This window comes from Cryphonectria parasitica (assembly GCF_011745365.1).
Source record: "Cryphonectria parasitica EP155 unplaced genomic scaffold M406scaffold_1, whole genome shotgun sequence".
Classification (NCBI taxonomy): Eukaryota; Fungi; Ascomycota; class Sordariomycetes; order Diaporthales; family Cryphonectriaceae; genus Cryphonectria; species Cryphonectria parasitica.
Genome location: NW_024468909.1, coordinates 891,868 through 910,142, shown reverse-complemented (window position 1 = coordinate 910,142; position 18,275 = coordinate 891,868). Strand labels below are relative to the sequence as shown.

Sequence of the window (18,275 nt, the reverse complement as noted above, 5' to 3'; positions counted from 1 at the left end):
GAAACGCCGCGGCCCAAGCTCCCTATCGGCGTGATATTGCACCTCAAGTTTTGTACGATGCCGGCCTTGGTCTACTTTGTTGTACTATGGCATGTACGTGATTTTTAATTACTTCTTTTATTGCCCTGCCTAACAGGAGGACATTATGACAGTTCCACGAAGACTTGAAGACAGGAAAGGGGCGGGGCAACACAGATTACTGCAGGACAGGGTGAAGGATATGCACCCCCCCCTGTAGACCTTAGCTTACTGCACGAAGGGGGTCCTGACTACTGAGAAATGCCTAGTGGGATCTGACCAACTGCAGGCTCTTGGGAAAGAACTAAGGCTTGACTGACGAGATCACTAACCCAGAAGTCCACCATGGGACCACATAGCATATACCGTGTACATAGTAGAGGAGGAGCAACAACGACCGTGTTGGGTATTTCCCTTCTTCTTCTTTTTCTAGTAATTGGTTTGACAGTAATCTGGCATGCGATGGTGTGGGAGTAACCATAAGTATTATACTCTGTACGTAGTACGGTCTTCTCAACAAAATGCAAGTCAGATTCCTCCCTAAATTGCACTGACCAGCGCACTGCCCAGTACCAAGCCCTCCATCCCCATCCCTGTCTTGTCGATTCACGGAACCGTACGATCAACCTCAAAACGTGAATGGGCCCGTCCAATCCAAAATGCCCATCCCGCCTTTCCCAAAGCGCATCCTTTGCGTGTTGGTCTGCTGTCAAGTCGTGCAACCACCATGATAATTGCACGACAGGTGGAGCATAGCAATGCTCTGATTCGTTCCCTGGGGGCACGCTGTCGGAAGGGGGGGGGTAGAAGCGGTGGCGCCAAAGGGGCAGGGGAGGTCAAGGGTACGTACCATAGTGCCATTGGGAATTGCGTTGGGAATAAAACCCATTTCCAGTTGCCTCCTGCGCCGTTGCTTCTTCTGAAAGGTTAACAAAACCTTGGGCAAACCAAACGCCGCGCCGGAAGCTGGGCTAAGCGGCGCCATGCACGACAGGGGTGGTGGGTGATGGGATGGGCGATTGGGGGTGGAATTGGAGATTTCTCAAAGTGGCCTGAGAATTTGACATTCGGATCCGTCCTGAGCCAGCGAGCTAATGTACGGCCCATCGTCACCGCCTCTCCAAATCTGTACAGGATAGACCATGCAGGTGTAATAGCAAGGGAAAGAAGCGCCACGGTACGGATTGTAGTATGAGTCCGTTGGGTAGTCTGACCTCCATCCTCTTGCAGGTGGCTTTTAGCCTGTGCACATGCATTCTTTGGTCGTTGCAGTGACCAAAAACAGCCATTTTCAAGGCTGATCAAATCAGAGTGCTGCCCTCGATCTGATAAACAATTCATGATTAAGAAATTGTGGTTCCGAGCCTAACTCGCTAGAATCCGATCTGCTGGGCCCCATGCTGCTGCTCTGTCATATTAGTGCAATACTACACGGTATTACTGTGTGTGCTTCACTGCTACGGTTGCAATACAGTCACCAGCACGCAAAATAAAGCCCGACTTGATACTTTGAAAAGAAAATGAAAGAACAAATGAAAACACCTACCTACAGAACAGTTGAACCCCAGTCAAAGGCGCTTCATCTCAACCTACAGCAGTAACAGCGAAGACGACAACTTCAGGGTGATGGATCGTAGGAGGTTATGTCCGGAAAGATGGGAACCCAATTAATATGACATGACGACACATTGTCCATGCATATCATTTCTGGGGAATGGGAACTCCGACATCGCCGCTGGGCTCACTCAGGGGCAAGCAAGGACCAACGAGCTCCACAGTCCGAGCCGGAGTGCAAATGATCCGGATGCCCAGGCTTCCGGGACGACGCTGGTATGTGCTCTTCATTTTGGCATGAATAACGGTTTCGCAGCAAGTGTGAGAGTCATCAGTCACTCTGACTATACGTATACTCGCCCCTCATTGCCCTTTTCTCGAGAAATAATCGCCACAAGTATAAGGAACACCCCACCAGATGCTCAAGCAGCAGAACATACAACAGCCGGAACTCGTTAATTAGTCATCGCTGACCAGACTACTACGAGAGCAGACTGGATCGCGAGACGTCTTTAAGCTATAGTCGAATGAGCTATCAGATTGTATCGGCAGAAGTACAAGTACATCGAGAACGAGTTTTGAAGAGGGTATCTTCTAAATGCTGGGCCATCAACTTGGCGTCGTTTGTCCCCAGGTCAGAATGTATAGAGAGTGAGGGTGTCCCATAGGACTTCTATTGCTCGTCAAAAGAGAGGACCATCACGAGCGAGCTCCAACATGAGATACCCATATCAATTCAAGTATTGTGCAGCCACAATGCACTGGGACAACTGCTTCGAGGCCAGCAATAAGTCACGGGTTGAAATTAATGTATTGTAATGCCAAAAAGAAAGAATGATGATGCATTCGTCGCCGCAAACGCTAATGTGTCGTGGATCAATACGTGAGATGGGGATCCTCTCACACATCGTGAGTCCACGAGACGGTGTGGTCGATGGCCCACTGGTGAATGGTATCGAAGTTTCTGCATGTGTGCAGCGTACTAAAGTCCGGCCAGAAATCGTCCTTCTCGTACCCGTACTCCGGATACTCCCTGAACGTGAAGATGCCAATGTCGGCTGTGCACATGAGGTTGATCCGAATCGCCTCCAGGCAGTGGTCTTGATGAATATGTGTCAGCGAAGTTGGTCTGAGATAATACCATCTGAGAAAGGATGCAGTTTGGATGTGTGTTTATGTTCTATATGGGGAATACCCCTCGTGTTAAACATACCGACGTGGCCCTTCAAACCCTCCTCCTCCTCCTGGATATCGCTGTAAATGTTGATATAATAGTCCTTGTAGATGTACTGCCGTAGGAGGTTCAGGCAGTGCAGCTGGTGGAACACCTCGACTGCGGCGCGGTAGCCGACCACGCCCGTCGCCGGGTCCTTGACCTTCAGCGAGTTCTTTGGGAGGCCAAGCCTGTTCAGCTCTTCTTCGGAGATCATCTGATCGCCCACTATACAGTAACCACCTCGTCAGTACTTGCTGTGTGTAACTTCGCCTGCAGGCCGTACACCACGCTCAATGGGAAAAGAACAAGCAAAACATACTGTCGTTGGCAATAGAATCCCATGCCTCGTCCACTTTGGGTCCAAAGCCGACAAAGGGTCCCTCCACCAGCGGTGTGAGATTGTACCGTACGGTCTCATACTTGACGATGGGCGCCACCGGTGCTGTACTCGTTGTCAGATGCAAACTCTCTGCTTCTCTCTTGTCCGCACACGGGATGAGATCGGAAATGACGTACAGTATGACGCGTATTGTTGTGTGACTGCCAGATCCGATATCCTCGCCGTCCTCTGGCAAAAAGAAATGGTGAAAAGGATCAATGATATCGACAACAGTATGGTATGTGCGATCCAAGCCCAGTTCCTGAAGAGAAAGTCGAGCATCCTCGTCCTGACATCTCGCTCGAACTTGTCATCTTCGAACCTCACTCGTAGCGGCTCCTTCTCGCAGAACGTGTCTGAGCTGCTCCGGCTCTGTTCCTCGTCGGCGGCGAGGGGACGGTAGGCTTTCCTAGGCATGATGATGAATTGGAATATGGTATCCAAAAGGGGTTTGGTTGCAGTCACAGACTGTATGATTTGAAAAGAAACACACGCCAGGTGTAGTGAGAAGAATGAAAGTGAGCTAGATGGAAGAAGGAAGACAAAGCAGCCGGAGACTGGAGGTGAATAGAGCAACACAGACGACTGAGTAGTCTTCGTAGCCGGAACTGTCGTTCCGTGAATAGAGTTGCCTCGTGATCGTCTCAAAGCCAGATCAACTGAGCCAAGCCTTTGTGATCTGAAATGATTCCCAGAAGATCGTGGAAGCAGGAATAACCAGAGCTTGGTGCAGTGTGATCAACGTTTTACCAGGAACCAGCCCTTGCGAAATAGAGTAAAGGGAGAGAAAGAGAAGGAAAGTGAGGCGAATTAGGATGAAAGAGAGAGAGAGAAGCAGAAGAGAAGCAAACTGTTTACACAAACCTGTGTGAGACAAGTGGCTATTCGGTACGAGACGTCTGATGATGCAAGCAGAGCGACTCATGAGACACCTCGCAGGCTAGGGTGTGTTTGAAGAGACGCGGTGGGGAGAAGCGGATTCAGGAGTTGCTCTTCTGAGGCGTGTCGCTTGGCGTCGACGGTGTTTCGAGTGAACCAGAGTAGTAATTCGTCCACGATCAGCCGGGCCGTTCCTGTCTCTCTCGTGGGCTTCGATGAATATTTCTGTTACGATTATGACTCGCCATTTTTTGCCGTATCAAAACATAGAATTGGTGTGTCAATTGGCCCCTCAGCCTGATTATATAATAAAAATTCCAGTATCATTCTGTGAGCCATTGCTGTCGCATCTCAGAGTCTTGGTCGGTTGTTGTCCGTCACGAGCTTGGGGAAGGTATGAGCGTTTCATCTTGGCGAACCAGGAATAGCGCCCGGCTAAACGCTTCACAACGAGCATGGTTGCTACTGCCTATACTGGAGAATATTTACAGGGTTCAAACTGCTCCAATTTTTTCCCTTGTCATGGCAATGACCAGCCAAACGAGAGCACTTTTAGCCTCGACAACGACTTGTCTCGGAAAAATGAACATTGCGACGACAAATCGCGTCGAGTTTCAACGCCTTTTGAGCCTCATCCTGGCGCAGCGACATCCATAGTCATGTGTATTCTATCCTCAACCTTGCAGGCCTGGCTTATGTGTTAAGGATCGGCGATTATGATTTACGCGATGCCATGCCATTTTGCATCCAAAGTTGATCCCATTAAGTATGCTTAATGGATATATTCGGCTATCAACCAGAGAATGAGAGACACAGCATCTGAGTGGGCCACTTTGTCACCTTCCTTGACATCACGCTCTGATTTTCAAGACCACCCTCAGCTGCACCAGCTGAGGCCTCATCTATTCATCTCCTCTCAGCTTTGAGTACGTACAGAGTCACGCTGCTAATCGAAACTTTCAGGTCAGTATCGGAAGTATAATCGGAAAAAACGGCATATGTACGGGGATAAATCGCCGGGGACCCGCCTCTAGGGCTTGTTCAGAGTGTCTGGGGAACATCTGTTCGTCCTTCGCCCTCAGATTCGCAAGATCTGTGTCTTATTAGCCACCAGCCTTGTGAGGGCAGGTAGTCCCTGGCTCTCTTCGAGACCATACCAAACTCTCATCTCACACCCAGAACGTCTCGTCCCGCCTCTCTTAAGCTCAGTCTCAGCCTTGTCCCATCACTGCCAAAGCAATGCCAACCCATGGATCTTTGGGCTCAGAGGCCGCACACGGTGAACCAGATTTGCCCCAGGATGAACGATGAGACCGATTCTCAGACGGAATCCACTTGTGCGAGCAGGGCCTGGTCTTCCCTCTATCGTCCCAAATTATGCCCAAGTCGCAACACAGTTTCCACGAACTTGGTCTCGTCATCGTCCCGTCTCGCATGACCATGGCTAGACGTGGCTGTTCGCAGCTTGCGAACCCCCTTCTCCCCGGAGGGGCCGTCGTCTTCACCCGGGCGAATGACTGAAGAACATCTCGTACGTGTAAGGAGGCAAGTATCGTATATAAAGGCAAAAACGCTCTCATCTCCCAAACATGCTCACGCCACATTCCATCCCTAATCAGCTGAGCACTTTTTTTTTCCTTCTCCCTTTCTCTTCTCTTCTCATCTTAGCCTGGGTTGTCCCCTTTCGTCTCCACCTAATCCACTCATTCACCTTTCACCTGGCCGGCCAGTGATTTTTTCATACCTATTTCAACTTAGCGCATCCAATCGCTACTTATACACACAACCGACAAGATGCACGCTCCTTCAGTCCTCAGCCTGCTCGTCTCGGGCCTTGCGGCCTCGACCGCCGCTGGTTTTGAGCTCAGCGCTCCCAGCACCTCCGTGGCCCTGTCGCGCCGCAGCGTCGCCCTGATGGCTGCTCTGGCCGGTCCCGCGCTGGCTGTGCCCGTCAATGTGGATGTCCGCGAGCCCCATCACCAAGGAAAGGGCAAGAAGAATAACGGTCGTGATATCGAGGACCTCGAGGCCCGCGAGCCTCACCACCAGGGCAAGGGCAAGAAGAACAACGGCCGTGACGTCGATGAAGAGGAGGAGGAAGTTGACCTTGAGGACCGTGATGTCGAGGCTCGTGAGCCCCACCATCAGGGCAAGGGCAAGAAGAACAACGGCCGTGATGTTGAGGAGATCGAGGCTCGGGAGCCCCACCACCAAGGCAAGGGCAAGAAGAACAATGGTCGCGATGTTGATGACGAGGAGGAAGAGGAGGTTGACCTTGAGGACCGTGATGTTGAGGCTCGTGAGCCCCACCATCAGGGCAAGGGCAAGAAGAACAACGGCCGTGATGTTGAGGAGATCGAGGCTCGGGAGCCCCACCACCAAGGCAAGGGCAAGAAGAACAATGGTCGCGATGTTGATGACGAGGAGGAAGAGGAGGTTGACCTTGAGGATCGTGATGTTGAGGCTCGTGAGCCCCACCACCAAGGAAAGGGCAAGAAGAACAACGGCCGCGATATCGAGGAGCTTGAGGCTCGTGAGCCCCATCACCAGGGCAAGGGAAAGAAGAACAATGGTCGTGACGTTGAGGACCTCGAGGCCCGCGAGCCCCATCACCAAGGAAAGGGCAAGAAGAACAACGGCCGTGATGTCGAGGATCTCGAGGCCCGCGAGCCTCACCACCAGGGCAAGGGCAAGAAGAACAATGGTCGTGACGTCGAGGAAATTGAGGCTCGTGAGCCCCACCACCAGGGCAAGGGAAAGAAGAACAATGGTCGTGACGTTGAGGACCTCGAGGCCCGCGAGCCTCACCACCAGGGCAAGGGCAAGAAGAACAACGGCCGTGATGTCGAGGATCTCGAGGCCCGTGAGCCCCATCACCAGGGCAAGGGCAAGAAGAACAATGGTCGTGACGTCGAGGAAATTGAGGCTCGTGAGCCCCACCACCAGGGCAAGAAGAACAAGGGCAACTAAGAGATTCCTTGTATCGAGGTGTGGCAGTCTCGAAATAGTATGGCCGATATGTCAGGTGCTACAGATGCACATTACATCAGATAAGATGCGCGGGGGGAACATGTCAATGAATAGTCTGCAAATTTATACAAAGTACGTGCGCATGAGATCGATAGTGTGGCTTGAGCAAGTGTGATCAACGTAATACGAGAGAAGCTAAAAGCAACTCTGGAAAAATTAAACCCTCCTTCGAATTTCGTGTGTCTCCCAGAAGTCCGAGGTTCGGGAATTTGCATCAGGTTTCTTGAGGTCAGTTTGCCTGGATTTGAGAGTTCATCTCATGGCTGTCTGTCCCAGCTGTGAATTAAGCATAGCAGCTCTGAACTCTCCTTGCAAGGCTGAGTTTCGGATCGTTACTTAACACACATCCAGACCGATCAATGTTTGGTACTTTGGATGACGCTAGGAAAATGACTGTTGCGTGTCTAGAGTGAGCTTCGAAGGAAGACGGACGCAAGCTAGATTCAAGTTATGATAACGTTTGATATGTCTTGAAGAATCCACCGATCTCGATGAGAACATGGAACTGTGTAATCGTGAAAAAAAGACTCGAGTATACCCCATTATTGTGAGGTATAAAGGATCACAAAAGGAGTCTTTCAAAGCTGGAGAACATGCCCTCTTGAGGTGGGCATGAAGGTTTGTTGCTGAATAATGATTGTTTTGAGATGGTTGTTTCGCTGTGAGGAAATTGTTCTCTATATAGCCAGCCGCCAAGTTCCTCAAGCAGATGTTCTAGGGAAACACCTACTGAGGTTTGATTGTGTTTTTCTATCATAGTCATAGTTATATGCACCCTGAGAGAGTAGTGTCATGTTGATCAGCAGTGACCAGAAGTACAAGCATCATTCGAGGGCAGCCAGCTCATCTGAGGCTGGTGCAGACCTTGCCTTGGTGGACTCTTTTTTGGGATCCAGTGATTGACCTTAGAGGAATAAACAAACCGAACCACAAGGAGATATATTATGATCCCGATTGAATACCTCAACTTAACTTGTAGAGTATCTAACACAAGAATGTAGCCATCATCTGCTCCTTCCATGTGCCTCTTCTCATTAATTGGAAGTCGTCACCAAGTCTGGACCGCACAGACCACCTCTGAATCTGCCAATCATTTTACACCAACTTTGCACCTACCATGATGAGGTCCGTGCGCAACATGGATCAGCGCCCCCTGCTCAAGAATTTGACGCCTTTTGAGCAGCAAGTGCTCAAAGTATTTGCCCTACGTCAACTCAAGCGGACGTTTCCCTTTGGTCACCTTCCCACATCCTACGACCAGCTCTCTCCCCTCGCCAGACGCCTCGCGAGCCCAGTTCCCTTCCAGTGCGAAGTCGACGCAGGTCTCTTCCAGTCGCGACAACGAGACAACGCCTCTGCGCCGCCCAGCTATCTCGAGGCATTGTCAAGAGCATTCCGAGTTCTGCACGACTTACAACAACAGTATCTACGTGCCGAAGCAAAAGTACAGGCCTTCAAGATGGTCCAGCTTGTCGAGGTTGAGGATGAGGAGTTCCAGAAGCGCCAGCCTGGCCCTGAGGAGGAGGATGGCGATTACACCGACACTGGTGAGCACTCCCGCGGCTGTTCTTCTGCAGTTTCACCTGCGTCGTAGTGACGCAATTGCAAAATTTCGAGATGCACCCTTCAGCATCAGTCGCAGCTTCACCCTCACCTTCACCCTTGGTCTTACCACCACGCTGCCAGCTCTCTGTCTCAATCATTTGGTCTAGCCACCAATTTGCTAACGATTCTCCCTCCCTTCTCCTCACAGACTCCGAGATCTCCAACGACTCAGACTTCGACCCTACCGCCGAGACCCTCGCGGACCGCCTCTTAGCCCTCCGCGACATCATCCCCCCAACCACCCGCTCCTGGTTCTACGGAAAGTACCAGACTACCCGCCGCGTCATTACCGGCGTCCTTTTCTTCGCCGGTCGCTCCATGTGGTCCATCTCCGTCTCCGCCCTGCTGATCGGTGTCCCCTTCGCCCTGTGCTGGGCAGAGGAGCAGCAGATGATCGCCATGGAGCAGGAGATGCGCCAGCGCGAGCAGGGTCAAGATCTTCTCACCGCCGGCGGCGCGGACGGCAGCACTGCAGACAGGATTGGAGACGCCCTCGGCAAGGAGGGCGGTGTGCAGGCGAGGCCTGCGCTGTGAAGGAGAATCTTAGATGTAGGGGCTCTTTATTTAGTAGTTTGATGATGATGTGATGCAACGGTTGAGAAGGGAGGTGGAATTCTTTCTTCGTTCTTCTCTCTCTTCCCTTCTGATTGTGTCGATGTTCTGTATTGGTAACATCTAAGCCATCACACATTCCGCATATGGGGGACTGGATGTCTGGGGAAAAGGAACTCTTCTCTATCTTTCTCTTGTCTATGAAAGGGCTGAAATGAGAGGCCCTCGTGTATACTTGCATAAGACCTCGGCTCGGAACGGCCAGAGGCAATCGGTCAATATGGAAATGGAGTTTTGACTTTTTCGAACCTCGGAGCTCTTGAAGCTCGTCCACATGAAGACTGTTCGTCTGTGCTTGTGTTGATCTGTCCGTGGGAACCGCTTGTCGGCCCAGTGTGTTCCATACTAGATGTTTTGTGGTATCAACACGACTCGAAGTGGAGTCTGCTTGATCATCACGCATTCTAGCTGGCGTTGTACATTCTTGAAACCTCATGTCTATCAACACAACATCTTCAAAAGTCTACGCACATGCCAGCCTCAGAAGATCAGAGCACACACATCGTGCCTAAGGATGTAATCAATTCATGCGGTTTTCATATGCTCTAGAACGCCGTGGGATGTTGCTATCAAAGTTATAAAAGGCTACCAGTAGTCGATCCGACTTGTGTAGAGAGGGGTATTGAACGTTTTTCCTTTTCTCATTTTGTTTTTCTTTTCTTCATTTTTCTTTCTCAGCCCACCCCAAGCCGTCATGTCAGAGCTCTGATGAGGACTTGCGTGACAACCATCATGCCACCTAGCTAAGAGTCACGTCCCAAAGAGCTGGCTACATCGCCGCCGCGGCGGGAACGCCTTCGAGGTCCACACCTTCGACCTGCGCTTTCTGGTCTGCACTGTTGCGGACCAGGTTCGTGAAGTACCGCAGTGCGTCGTGGCTCTCCTTCTTGACCTTGAGCGTCTCCTCGCGACGCTGGCCCAGTTGCTCCACCGAGCGATTTAGGTTGAAGACGACATGGTCCTTGGGCGTGTGTAGGACCTTGCGGACGGAGCCTGAGATGCGTTGTGCGTTGTTGTGCACATACTCCATAGCGGTCAGCTGTGCTGAGATCTTGTTGGAAAGGCGGTGGGGCAGAGATTGGGGGATCTGGTTGAGGACATAAACTGCGGCTGCGGCGGCTATGGACAGTTGTCAGTACAGATTTATGAAGTTAAGTGGTGAGCTGGAAGTACATACCTGCAAGAACCAAGCCAGGGACAATTATCCGGCGCAGATTATCGTTGCCAACGATTCGAGCAGCGCTGAAGGCATGGTCCATCCAGCTGTATCCACCGACAACCTGCATGCCGACGGTCGTAGCCACAGTGAGTGCCATACCCGTGCCGGCCACCTTCTCTTGTCGTTGCATGATGGTTGACCAGTCAACAAAATCAAAGAGCTCGGTCGGCACGTCAATCTGCTTAGCCAGAACGTCACGTCTGCGCCGGAACATGACGTCTGGATGGAAGTTGAGTCCGGCATACTCATTGCCCAGATGCAAGATACCGAGCTGCTTGATGGCGTTGACACCACCAACAGCCTGTCCGCGTGCGTATTCCTCGCAATTGCTCACACAAGCCTGGATGCCTTGCAACATAGCCTCCTTCAGCTCTTCAGCGTAGTCAAAGGCCTGGAACAGTCCAGGATAAGGAACGTTGATGTTCTCGTCCGCATGCGCAATGGCCTCGTTAAGACTGCCGCGGGTGTGCTGGTAGACGTCGTCGCATGTCTCGTCAATGGTCTGGTTGACCTCGTCCGTGATCTTGCTCTGAGCCTTCTTGCTGGCCTCGAGCTGGGGTTCGATCTCCCGTAACTCTTTGCCCACACGGTCCACCTCGGACTGGGCGACCTCAGCATTTACCGTCGCCAAGGAGTTGACGTCGGCCAGAATATTGAGCAAATAATGCTTGGCCGGAGCAAGCTTCGAACGTGCTCGTTTCTCCAGGACGAACCTCCGCAGGGACTGCTCCAGGTTCTGGAAGTCCCGCATCTTCTCTTTGTCCTTGCCTTTACCCTTCGGATCGCTAGGGTCATCACCGCCGCCTCCTCCACTTGAGCTGCCGCTCCCATCGCCACCTGGTCCACCTGGTGGTGTAGGCATCATTGGTATCGCGTTGCTTGATACAAAGTGGACAAGCTCGGCTGACTCCTTGTGCGTCCTCGGGCTTATGCCAGAAACTTGGTCGAGGATCATCTTCTGACATCGCCGTTGATCTCTGATCATGTCAAAGCCGTTGACCACGATAAAGAGATAAGCCTTCTCTGCTGCTGCGGCCCACAGGAATTCCTTCGCCGACTGTGTGAAGTGATTGGCGGCAGAGACCACGAAGACAACAACGTCAATCTCCTCCTGCCGGGCAAAGACGGCGGTGGTCTTGGTTGTGTCTGAGTTGAGACCAGGCGCATCGATAAGTGCTATATCCACCACGCCATTATTCAGCAAGGACTCGTCGAGGGACCGCACCTCCCTCACGTAGACCTTGCACATCAGATAGGCATCGTTATCGATGACGATGTCCTCGAGCTGAGCCAAGGTGTAAACGTCGTAGGTTGTCTCGTCGTTCCGATCGTAGATGGCATCCTTGTGGACCGCGTGGACCTCCTCGACGTTGCTGTTCTCCTTGTAGTCCAAGACCTCGCAGAAGATGCTCGTGCAAGGCTGCTGGTCTTCCGGTAGAACCTTCCTCCTCAGCAGGGCATTGCAGAAGGTCGACTTCCCAGCGTTGAGGTCTCCCGTGATGAGGACTTTGCTCGCGGTATCTTCTATCCGTTCCCGTAGTTTAAGGAGGTGTGCGATGCTGGAGCTGATCTTGCCGTCGAGCAGGGACGCGATCGATCCCTTCTCCAGCGAGTGGACCAGCTGCGTCTGGTGCAGAGACCCCAATTTCAGATCCAGTTTCAATATAGAAAACTCTTGAGCAATCTGAGGCGTAACAAGCCGTGGCTCTGCCCCGAGTCTCTTCTCGGCTACCTTGCTTGACTCAGCATGATCCTCCAGGGACGTCATCGCACGCCTGATCGGTGGCGGGGGTGATCTGTGGGCTGAGGCAGCAAAGTCATCGAGATTCGAGAAATGGTGTCGGAACTCAGGTCTCGTCGGGGAAGAGGAAGTGGAGTCGATCTCATTTCGCTGGACCGATGGGTAGTGGGCAGGCCATTTCGCGTTCTCATCCTGCAGCTCGGTGAGGAGGTCAATGACCTTGTTGATAGCCCGATTGAGAACCCCTCGTTGCTGATTGTACCACAGCTGATGCACGGCGCTGGTCTGAAGCCGCCGGTCAGCAACCGCCGAGCGGGGTGGCGTGTCGGCGTGTGTCGCATTTTCCCAGGCTGGCGTGTCCGGCATCAGCGCGTTGCCCACGGGTCCGCTGGCGATAGACCCACCATAGCCAGAGTCCCTCTCGATCATCTCCTGGAGCTGCGCGCCGTACTTGGACGTTGACCCAGAGCCGATGGTCGCGAAGGCCGGGAGCAGGCCACCGTTGTTGTTGTTGGTGTTGATGGTTGGTGAGCGGCTATGGTTCGCGACGTCATCGGAATTGGAGGATGAAGTCGTCTCGTCGTCGACTTGCCGCGCCGGCGACTTGCCCTTGTCGCTGAAATAGTCTTGACTCATTTTGGATCGTGCACGTCCATCTGATGTGATGAATTGAGGAAGAGAAGGGAATGATGTGGAGGGAAGAAGGAAAGAATGAAGGGGGGGGGGGCAAAGATGAAAACTGGTGACTCTATTTTTTGGTCGGCGGATGGAGTTGGGCCAGGACGAGGATCCGTTCCACAAATTCATGCACTCACATGCGCGCGATGCATGCCCTGTAAAAAAGTAAAGTTGCTCCTCCAGGGCCACCCAGTTTTGGCTTCCAACAGCCAGTCAATTCGCCTCCGCCTTCCGTTACATCCAGGCCCTGCCCAGGCCTGTCCCCATCCCCAGACTTCGAGAAATCGATTACCTAACCACCCAACGTAGTAGAATTCTAGCACTGGACTTTCACTGCTAGGTGGCTTGCCTGCCCGCTTAGCGCTGTTGGTGCAGGGTAGGGGCTTGTCCTGACAGCGCCAAGTCGAACATGGCTTGGGCACCTTGATTCAACAGCAGGCTGCATGTCGTCAAATGACACCTGCCCATCCCCTCCAAGATTCACTTCTTACGTATCACCGCCACTAAAGATCCAGACAACATATTGCGGAGAGTGTAATTCGCTTTCTACGGGCTATCTCGAGATCGATACGACATCGGTTGTCTCTCCGCGCTCACCTCCCGAGGCACTTGCTCTGACGAGCTCGAGCACGTTATCAGTTGATCTTTATCAGCGGGACCGCCGTTGTTGTAGATATCATGAACGTGAGTTACGAGCTACTCGAGAGATCTAGGAAGTTGACTTGCTCTGATCACCACATGTAACGGGCAGATCCTAGAATGGGCCTTCGGAAAGCGCATGACGCCCGCCGAGCGTCTACGCAAGAACCAGCGAATGCTCGACAAGGCCATCCGCGAGCTTGACCAGGTCCGAGTGAAGCTGGAGAAACAGGAGAAGACGCTGGTCACACAGATCAAGCAGAACGCACAGAAGAATCAGATGGGCGCGGCCAAGATCCAGGCGAAGGATCTCGTGCGGACGAGGAGGTACGACTGCTGGGCAACACCGATAATCTTGACCATAGGTTGATGATGGCCCCCAGGTATATCGAGAAGTTTTACGGCATGCGGAGCCAGCTGCAGAAGATCTCTCTGCGCCTACAGGTACGATACCGGCCAACTCACCCTGAGCAGCAGGTCACCTCGCTGACTTAGTTCCCCCCAGACCTATCGGACGAACGAGCAGATGATGCAAGCTATGAAAGGCGCTACTGTCGCCCTCGGCAGCATGAACAAGAGCATGAACCTCCCACAACTACAGAGGATAGCCATGGAGTTCGAGAGAGAGAACGACATTATGGACCAGCGGCAAGAGATGGTGGACATCGCGATTGATGACGCGATGGACACCGGTGTCGAAGAAGAAGGGGACGAGGTCGTGGAACAAGTCCTCGAGGAGATCGGGGTCGATCTGAGTCAATCGGTGAGTGACAATATCAAGAAGCAGCCCTTGAGCATGGGACTAACGTGGTGTTCTATCAGATGGGCGAGACACCATCCGGCCTCCAGACAACCGCCGTGGCGGAGGGCCGGGTTGCTCAAGCGGTCCCAAGCGGTGGTGGGCTTGACCCCGGCGACGATGACCTCCAAGCTCGACTGGACAGCCTGAGAAGATGACAGCGGTTGGACGGTCGGTTCTTGAATATGGGAATTCGTGTTCTGTAGCCAAATGCCGGACGGTCTTCTTGCACATGCTGTGGAGTTCCGGTCGCCTACTATACGCGCCAAGAAGCAGCAGCGGCTTCTCGCAGCTGATACCTTTACAAAAAGAATTATATTGCCAGCATAGGGCATGTGTCAACTTGAGAATTGGACAACTCATTGGAAATGTTGAGCATTCATTTGTATGATTGGAGCTTGTCAAGGACCGCAATGCAAGCATTGATTGATTGATCCTGGTTTGCGGGAAGCCTGAAATCAGCTCCATCACTTCTACCTACGCCTTGCTGCGGAAAACGCTGAGAGATATGCGTTGCTTGTGCTTGTGCTTGAAACTGCTTGAAAGTTAAAGTTGTGTGAGAAAGTGAGTCCGTCATTGGTGCATTGGACAATTCCTGCCTGTGCTTCCATTTGCAAGCAGGTGCATTGTTCTTTTGTCTGATGTTGTCATCAGACCTTGGCTGCTCCGTATCCCAATGCTTGCCACACCTTTATTACATCATTTTCTCACACGAGACCCCACGTCGTTTGCGCCCCTCGAGCGAGCGCGAAATCTGAGAAAAGCAAGTGCCTGTGCACTTGGGTTGTGAGCCTTGTACCTGTGCAGTACGCCTACCATAGCTTGCCGTGCTTGGGTAGTAGGCCTGCACCTACAAGTTGCAACTTTGACCCGTTGTGGCTAGGCTATCAATGACGTACCGCTGCCCAGTCTGCACCAACCAACACCACAACGCCCTGTACCTAAGACAAAGGTAACAAACGCTCTGGCAAGTCTGCCCAACACGAAGTCAGGCAAGCACTGAGCAGTGACGGGAAAACACACTTTGTTTCCTGCTGGCTTGGCCCTTGGAAGGAAACTTGACGCTCTCGCCAGTATCGTACACTTATGTGTCTCGCTCTTGCATGATTTATTTATCAACCTCCAGTGATTCTGCTCGCGTCTTGCGAATTTGCCCTATGCATCCGATCTGGGCTAGCAGCTCACTAGTCCATACCTACAGTGGACTCGCCCCGTTCCGTCGCAACCGCGGGGGACAGACAGACACCTTTTGGGACCTCGACCCTCACACCTTCCCAGCACTACTGGACTGGGCTTGCTTTCTTACGCCATAGCCATCCTACTACAAGACGTTCATCATCGACCACGTCCTCTGTCTCTCTTCTCTCTGACTCCAGATACTGAAAGGCCATTGCTGACCGCAGACCTGAGCCTCTCGATTACAGGACCTACCCTGACAGCCGCTATCCACAGTCAAGCTGTCAACCCCGCGAATTCACGCCAGCGCGCACACGACGGTTAAACCAGCTTTGACGTTAGCCACAACGTCATTCGCCTCACACATCTCTGAGCCCAAGTGCCCAGCCCCACGAAACCTCCCATACCTCCCTTGATTTCTCCTCTCTCTTCCCCCCCTCCCCAAGACAATCTGGCAGGATCCAAGCGTCGCAGTCTCTCCGCTCAAGGAGGTCTGCTGTTCAGTAAGATGTTCGGCGGCTCATCTGGCTCTGCGCAGAAGGCAGACAGCAATTCTCCTCCCGAGTCAACTGCCAAGCCCAGCAGCAAGTCGCCTTCGCCCGAGGACGACCCTACCAGTCCCAACGCTGCTCCCGGTTCGCCTTCCAGCGACTCCCCGCCCAAGCCCATCAGGACTACGGATCAGGTTGCAAGCGGCGAGAAGCGCAGCGGCAATGGCAGTCCTCCCAGCACCGGCGCCGCTGCGGCCAAGAGACGGAGTAGCGGTGTTAGCAGCAAGGCTAGCAGTCTTATCGCGAGTGCGAAGAACACCCTCAATTTTGCCCAGGTTGGGGGTAGGAGCAATAGTGATCTAGGCTCTCCCGCGCAGCAGACGCCCCTTCAGAAGTTGGGCAAGCAGGATCCTTCCCTTGCAGTGCCCCAGGGCCAGCATAACAACGCTGCCGGCGAATCCCTTCCCGGCCCAAAGTCTACTTTTCGCGTCGGTGTGTGGGAGGATAGGAACAAGAAGTGTAGGCGGACGATGGAGGACACCCATGCTTTCCTATACAACTTCCTGCATACCCCTGCCCCGGCCTTGCCCTCGGAAGCGGGCGGCGCGAAATCGTCGAAAGCCTCGGGTGACAGCTGTGCGTCGGCTGCGCAGGATATGTTGGAGACGGACAATGGCTACTTTGCTATCTTTGATGGTCATGCCGGTACCTTCGCAGCAGACTGGTGTGGGAAGAAGCTGCACATCATCCTTGAGGACATCATCAAGAAGAACCCGAATGCCGCCATACCGGAGCTCCTGGACCAGACGTTTACTACTGTCGACACCCAGCTCGAGAAGCTACCTCTCAAGAACAGCGGCTGCACCGCGGCCATCGCCGTGTTGCGTTGGGAAGACCGGGTTCCCAGCAATGTTTCCCAGACCGGCTCTCAGTCTATCGCGCCCGCGCTGGCCAAGGCCACGGAAAAGGTGCCCGAAAAGACATCGGACAGCACCGAGGCGAATACGGAGTCCAAGCAGAATCCAGAGGCCGAGCGCGCCAAGCTCAAGGGCACTGCATCGAGACAGCGGGTTCTGTACACGGCCAACGTCGGAGATGCTCGGATCGTCTTGTGTCGCTTTGGCAAGGCCCTGCGCCTGTCGTATGACCACAAGGGCAGCGACGAGAACGAGGGAAAGCGCATCACGAATGCGGGCGGATTGATCCTTAACAATCGCGTTAACGGTGTGCTCGCAGTCACCCGGGCACTTGGCGACTCCTATATGAAGGACCTTGTCACCGGTCACCCGTACACCACGGAGACTGTCATCCAGCCGGACATGGACGAGTTTATTATCATTGCATGCGATGGTGTAAGTACTCATTGCCTCTATTCTTGTTCTTTTCTCTCTTGTTCTTCCTTTTGCGTTTTCATCCTCATCCTGCGAAAAGAAACTGACAGACCGGATCGATAGCTATGGGATGTTTGCACAGACCAGGAAGCGGTTGACCTGGTCCGCAATGTCCAAGACCCCAGCTCAGCCTCCAAGCTCCTGGTAGACCACGCGCTTGCCCGCTTCAGTACCGACAACCTGTCATGCATGATCGTTCGCTTCGACAAGGAGGCCCTGGTCGAGAGTCAGAATAGGAAGGATATCGGTGTGGAGGTCGACCCGACGTCGACGACCGGTAAGATCAGTGAGGTCGAAAAAATCGTGGGCGACGTGAAGAAGCAAATCGAAGAGGGCGGGACTGCCATCGGGGTTTCGGCGAGCAACAGCGGCAAGGGACATGACCCTATACGACCCGACAATGACAGCGCTTCTTTTACGCCTACGACCCTCCAGGGATCTCTGGAGGAGGAGCCCTTGGAGATGGACGGCGAGATAGAAAGCACGCCAGACAAGCCTGCTACCGAGCCTGATCCTCCCAACCAGGAGTTGGCTAAAGAGTCTTAAGGAGTGGTGGGCCAGTTCGTTGTGTGTCCCGACCTTGTTCTCCCCTCTTGTTGTCATGAGCTGCCGGTTTCATTGCGTGCAGGAAACTCGGCGGCGTCTTCATGACAATCGGAATACGCACGAAATTATGAGGTAGAAGAGGCAGGATGGAAATATGATAAGAAAGCACGCTTCAATGTTATTCACCAGCAAGGTTGGGAGTGCTTTCCGGGCTGGTCATTCTATTCACATCGAACGGGACGCAAGCTCTGCATTGTGGTTCTCCAGAGGGAAATTGAGCACAGGAAGTCAGAGTAACCTCG

The 18,275-nt window shown here is 53.0% G+C and overlaps 5 protein-coding genes across 5 annotated transcripts; 3 read left to right on the top strand and 2 right to left on the bottom strand.

The window, feature by feature from the left end:
* Positions 1 to 2,367: 2,367 nt before the first annotated feature.
* On the bottom strand, positions 2,368 to 3,584 carry M406DRAFT_348825 (uncharacterized protein; the record flags this gene model as incomplete). Its single annotated transcript, XM_040922424.1, has 4 exons — positions 2,368 to 2,672; positions 2,786 to 3,013; positions 3,108 to 3,230; positions 3,305 to 3,584. 4 exons carry the CDS (start codon positions 3,582 to 3,584, stop codon positions 2,473 to 2,475), a joined length of 831 nt encoding a protein of 276 aa, XP_040780624.1. The 3' UTR covers positions 2,368 to 2,472.
* Positions 3,585 to 8,535: 4,951 nt separating this feature from the next.
* Positions 8,536 to 9,215, top strand: M406DRAFT_34096 (Putative mitochondria import translocase TOM22; the record flags this gene model as incomplete). Its single annotated transcript, XM_040921608.1, has 2 exons — positions 8,536 to 8,623; positions 8,830 to 9,215. 2 exons carry the CDS (start codon positions 8,536 to 8,538, stop codon positions 9,213 to 9,215), a joined length of 474 nt encoding a protein of 157 aa, XP_040780623.1.
* Positions 9,216 to 9,809: 594 nt separating this feature from the next.
* M406DRAFT_270614 (uncharacterized protein) lies at positions 9,810 to 12,919 on the bottom strand. The gene is made up of 2 exons (XM_040918085.1): positions 10,471 to 12,919; positions 9,810 to 10,412 (listed from the first exon to the last, which is right to left on the bottom strand). Exons 1-2 carry the CDS (start codon positions 12,887 to 12,889, stop codon positions 10,063 to 10,065), a joined length of 2,769 nt encoding a protein of 922 aa, XP_040780622.1. The 5' UTR covers positions 12,890 to 12,919; the 3' UTR covers positions 9,810 to 10,062.
* A 511-nt stretch (positions 12,920 to 13,430) lies between these two features.
* M406DRAFT_320014 (putative class E vacuolar-protein sorting and endocytosis factor) lies at positions 13,431 to 14,891 on the top strand. The gene is made up of 5 exons (XM_040919335.1): positions 13,431 to 13,615; positions 13,683 to 13,897; positions 13,954 to 14,014; positions 14,076 to 14,333; positions 14,393 to 14,891. The coding sequence occupies exons 1-5, from the start codon at positions 13,610 to 13,612 to the stop codon at positions 14,525 to 14,527; spliced, it is 675 nt and encodes a 224-aa protein (XP_040780621.1). The 5' UTR covers positions 13,431 to 13,609; the 3' UTR covers positions 14,528 to 14,891.
* A 496-nt stretch (positions 14,892 to 15,387) lies between these two features.
* M406DRAFT_76457 (uncharacterized protein) lies at positions 15,388 to 18,275 on the top strand. Its single transcript, XM_040925949.1, has 2 exons — positions 15,388 to 17,388; positions 17,491 to 18,275. The coding sequence occupies exons 1-2, from the start codon at positions 16,054 to 16,056 to the stop codon at positions 17,971 to 17,973; spliced, it is 1,818 nt and encodes a 605-aa protein (XP_040780620.1). The 5' UTR covers positions 15,388 to 16,053; the 3' UTR covers positions 17,974 to 18,275.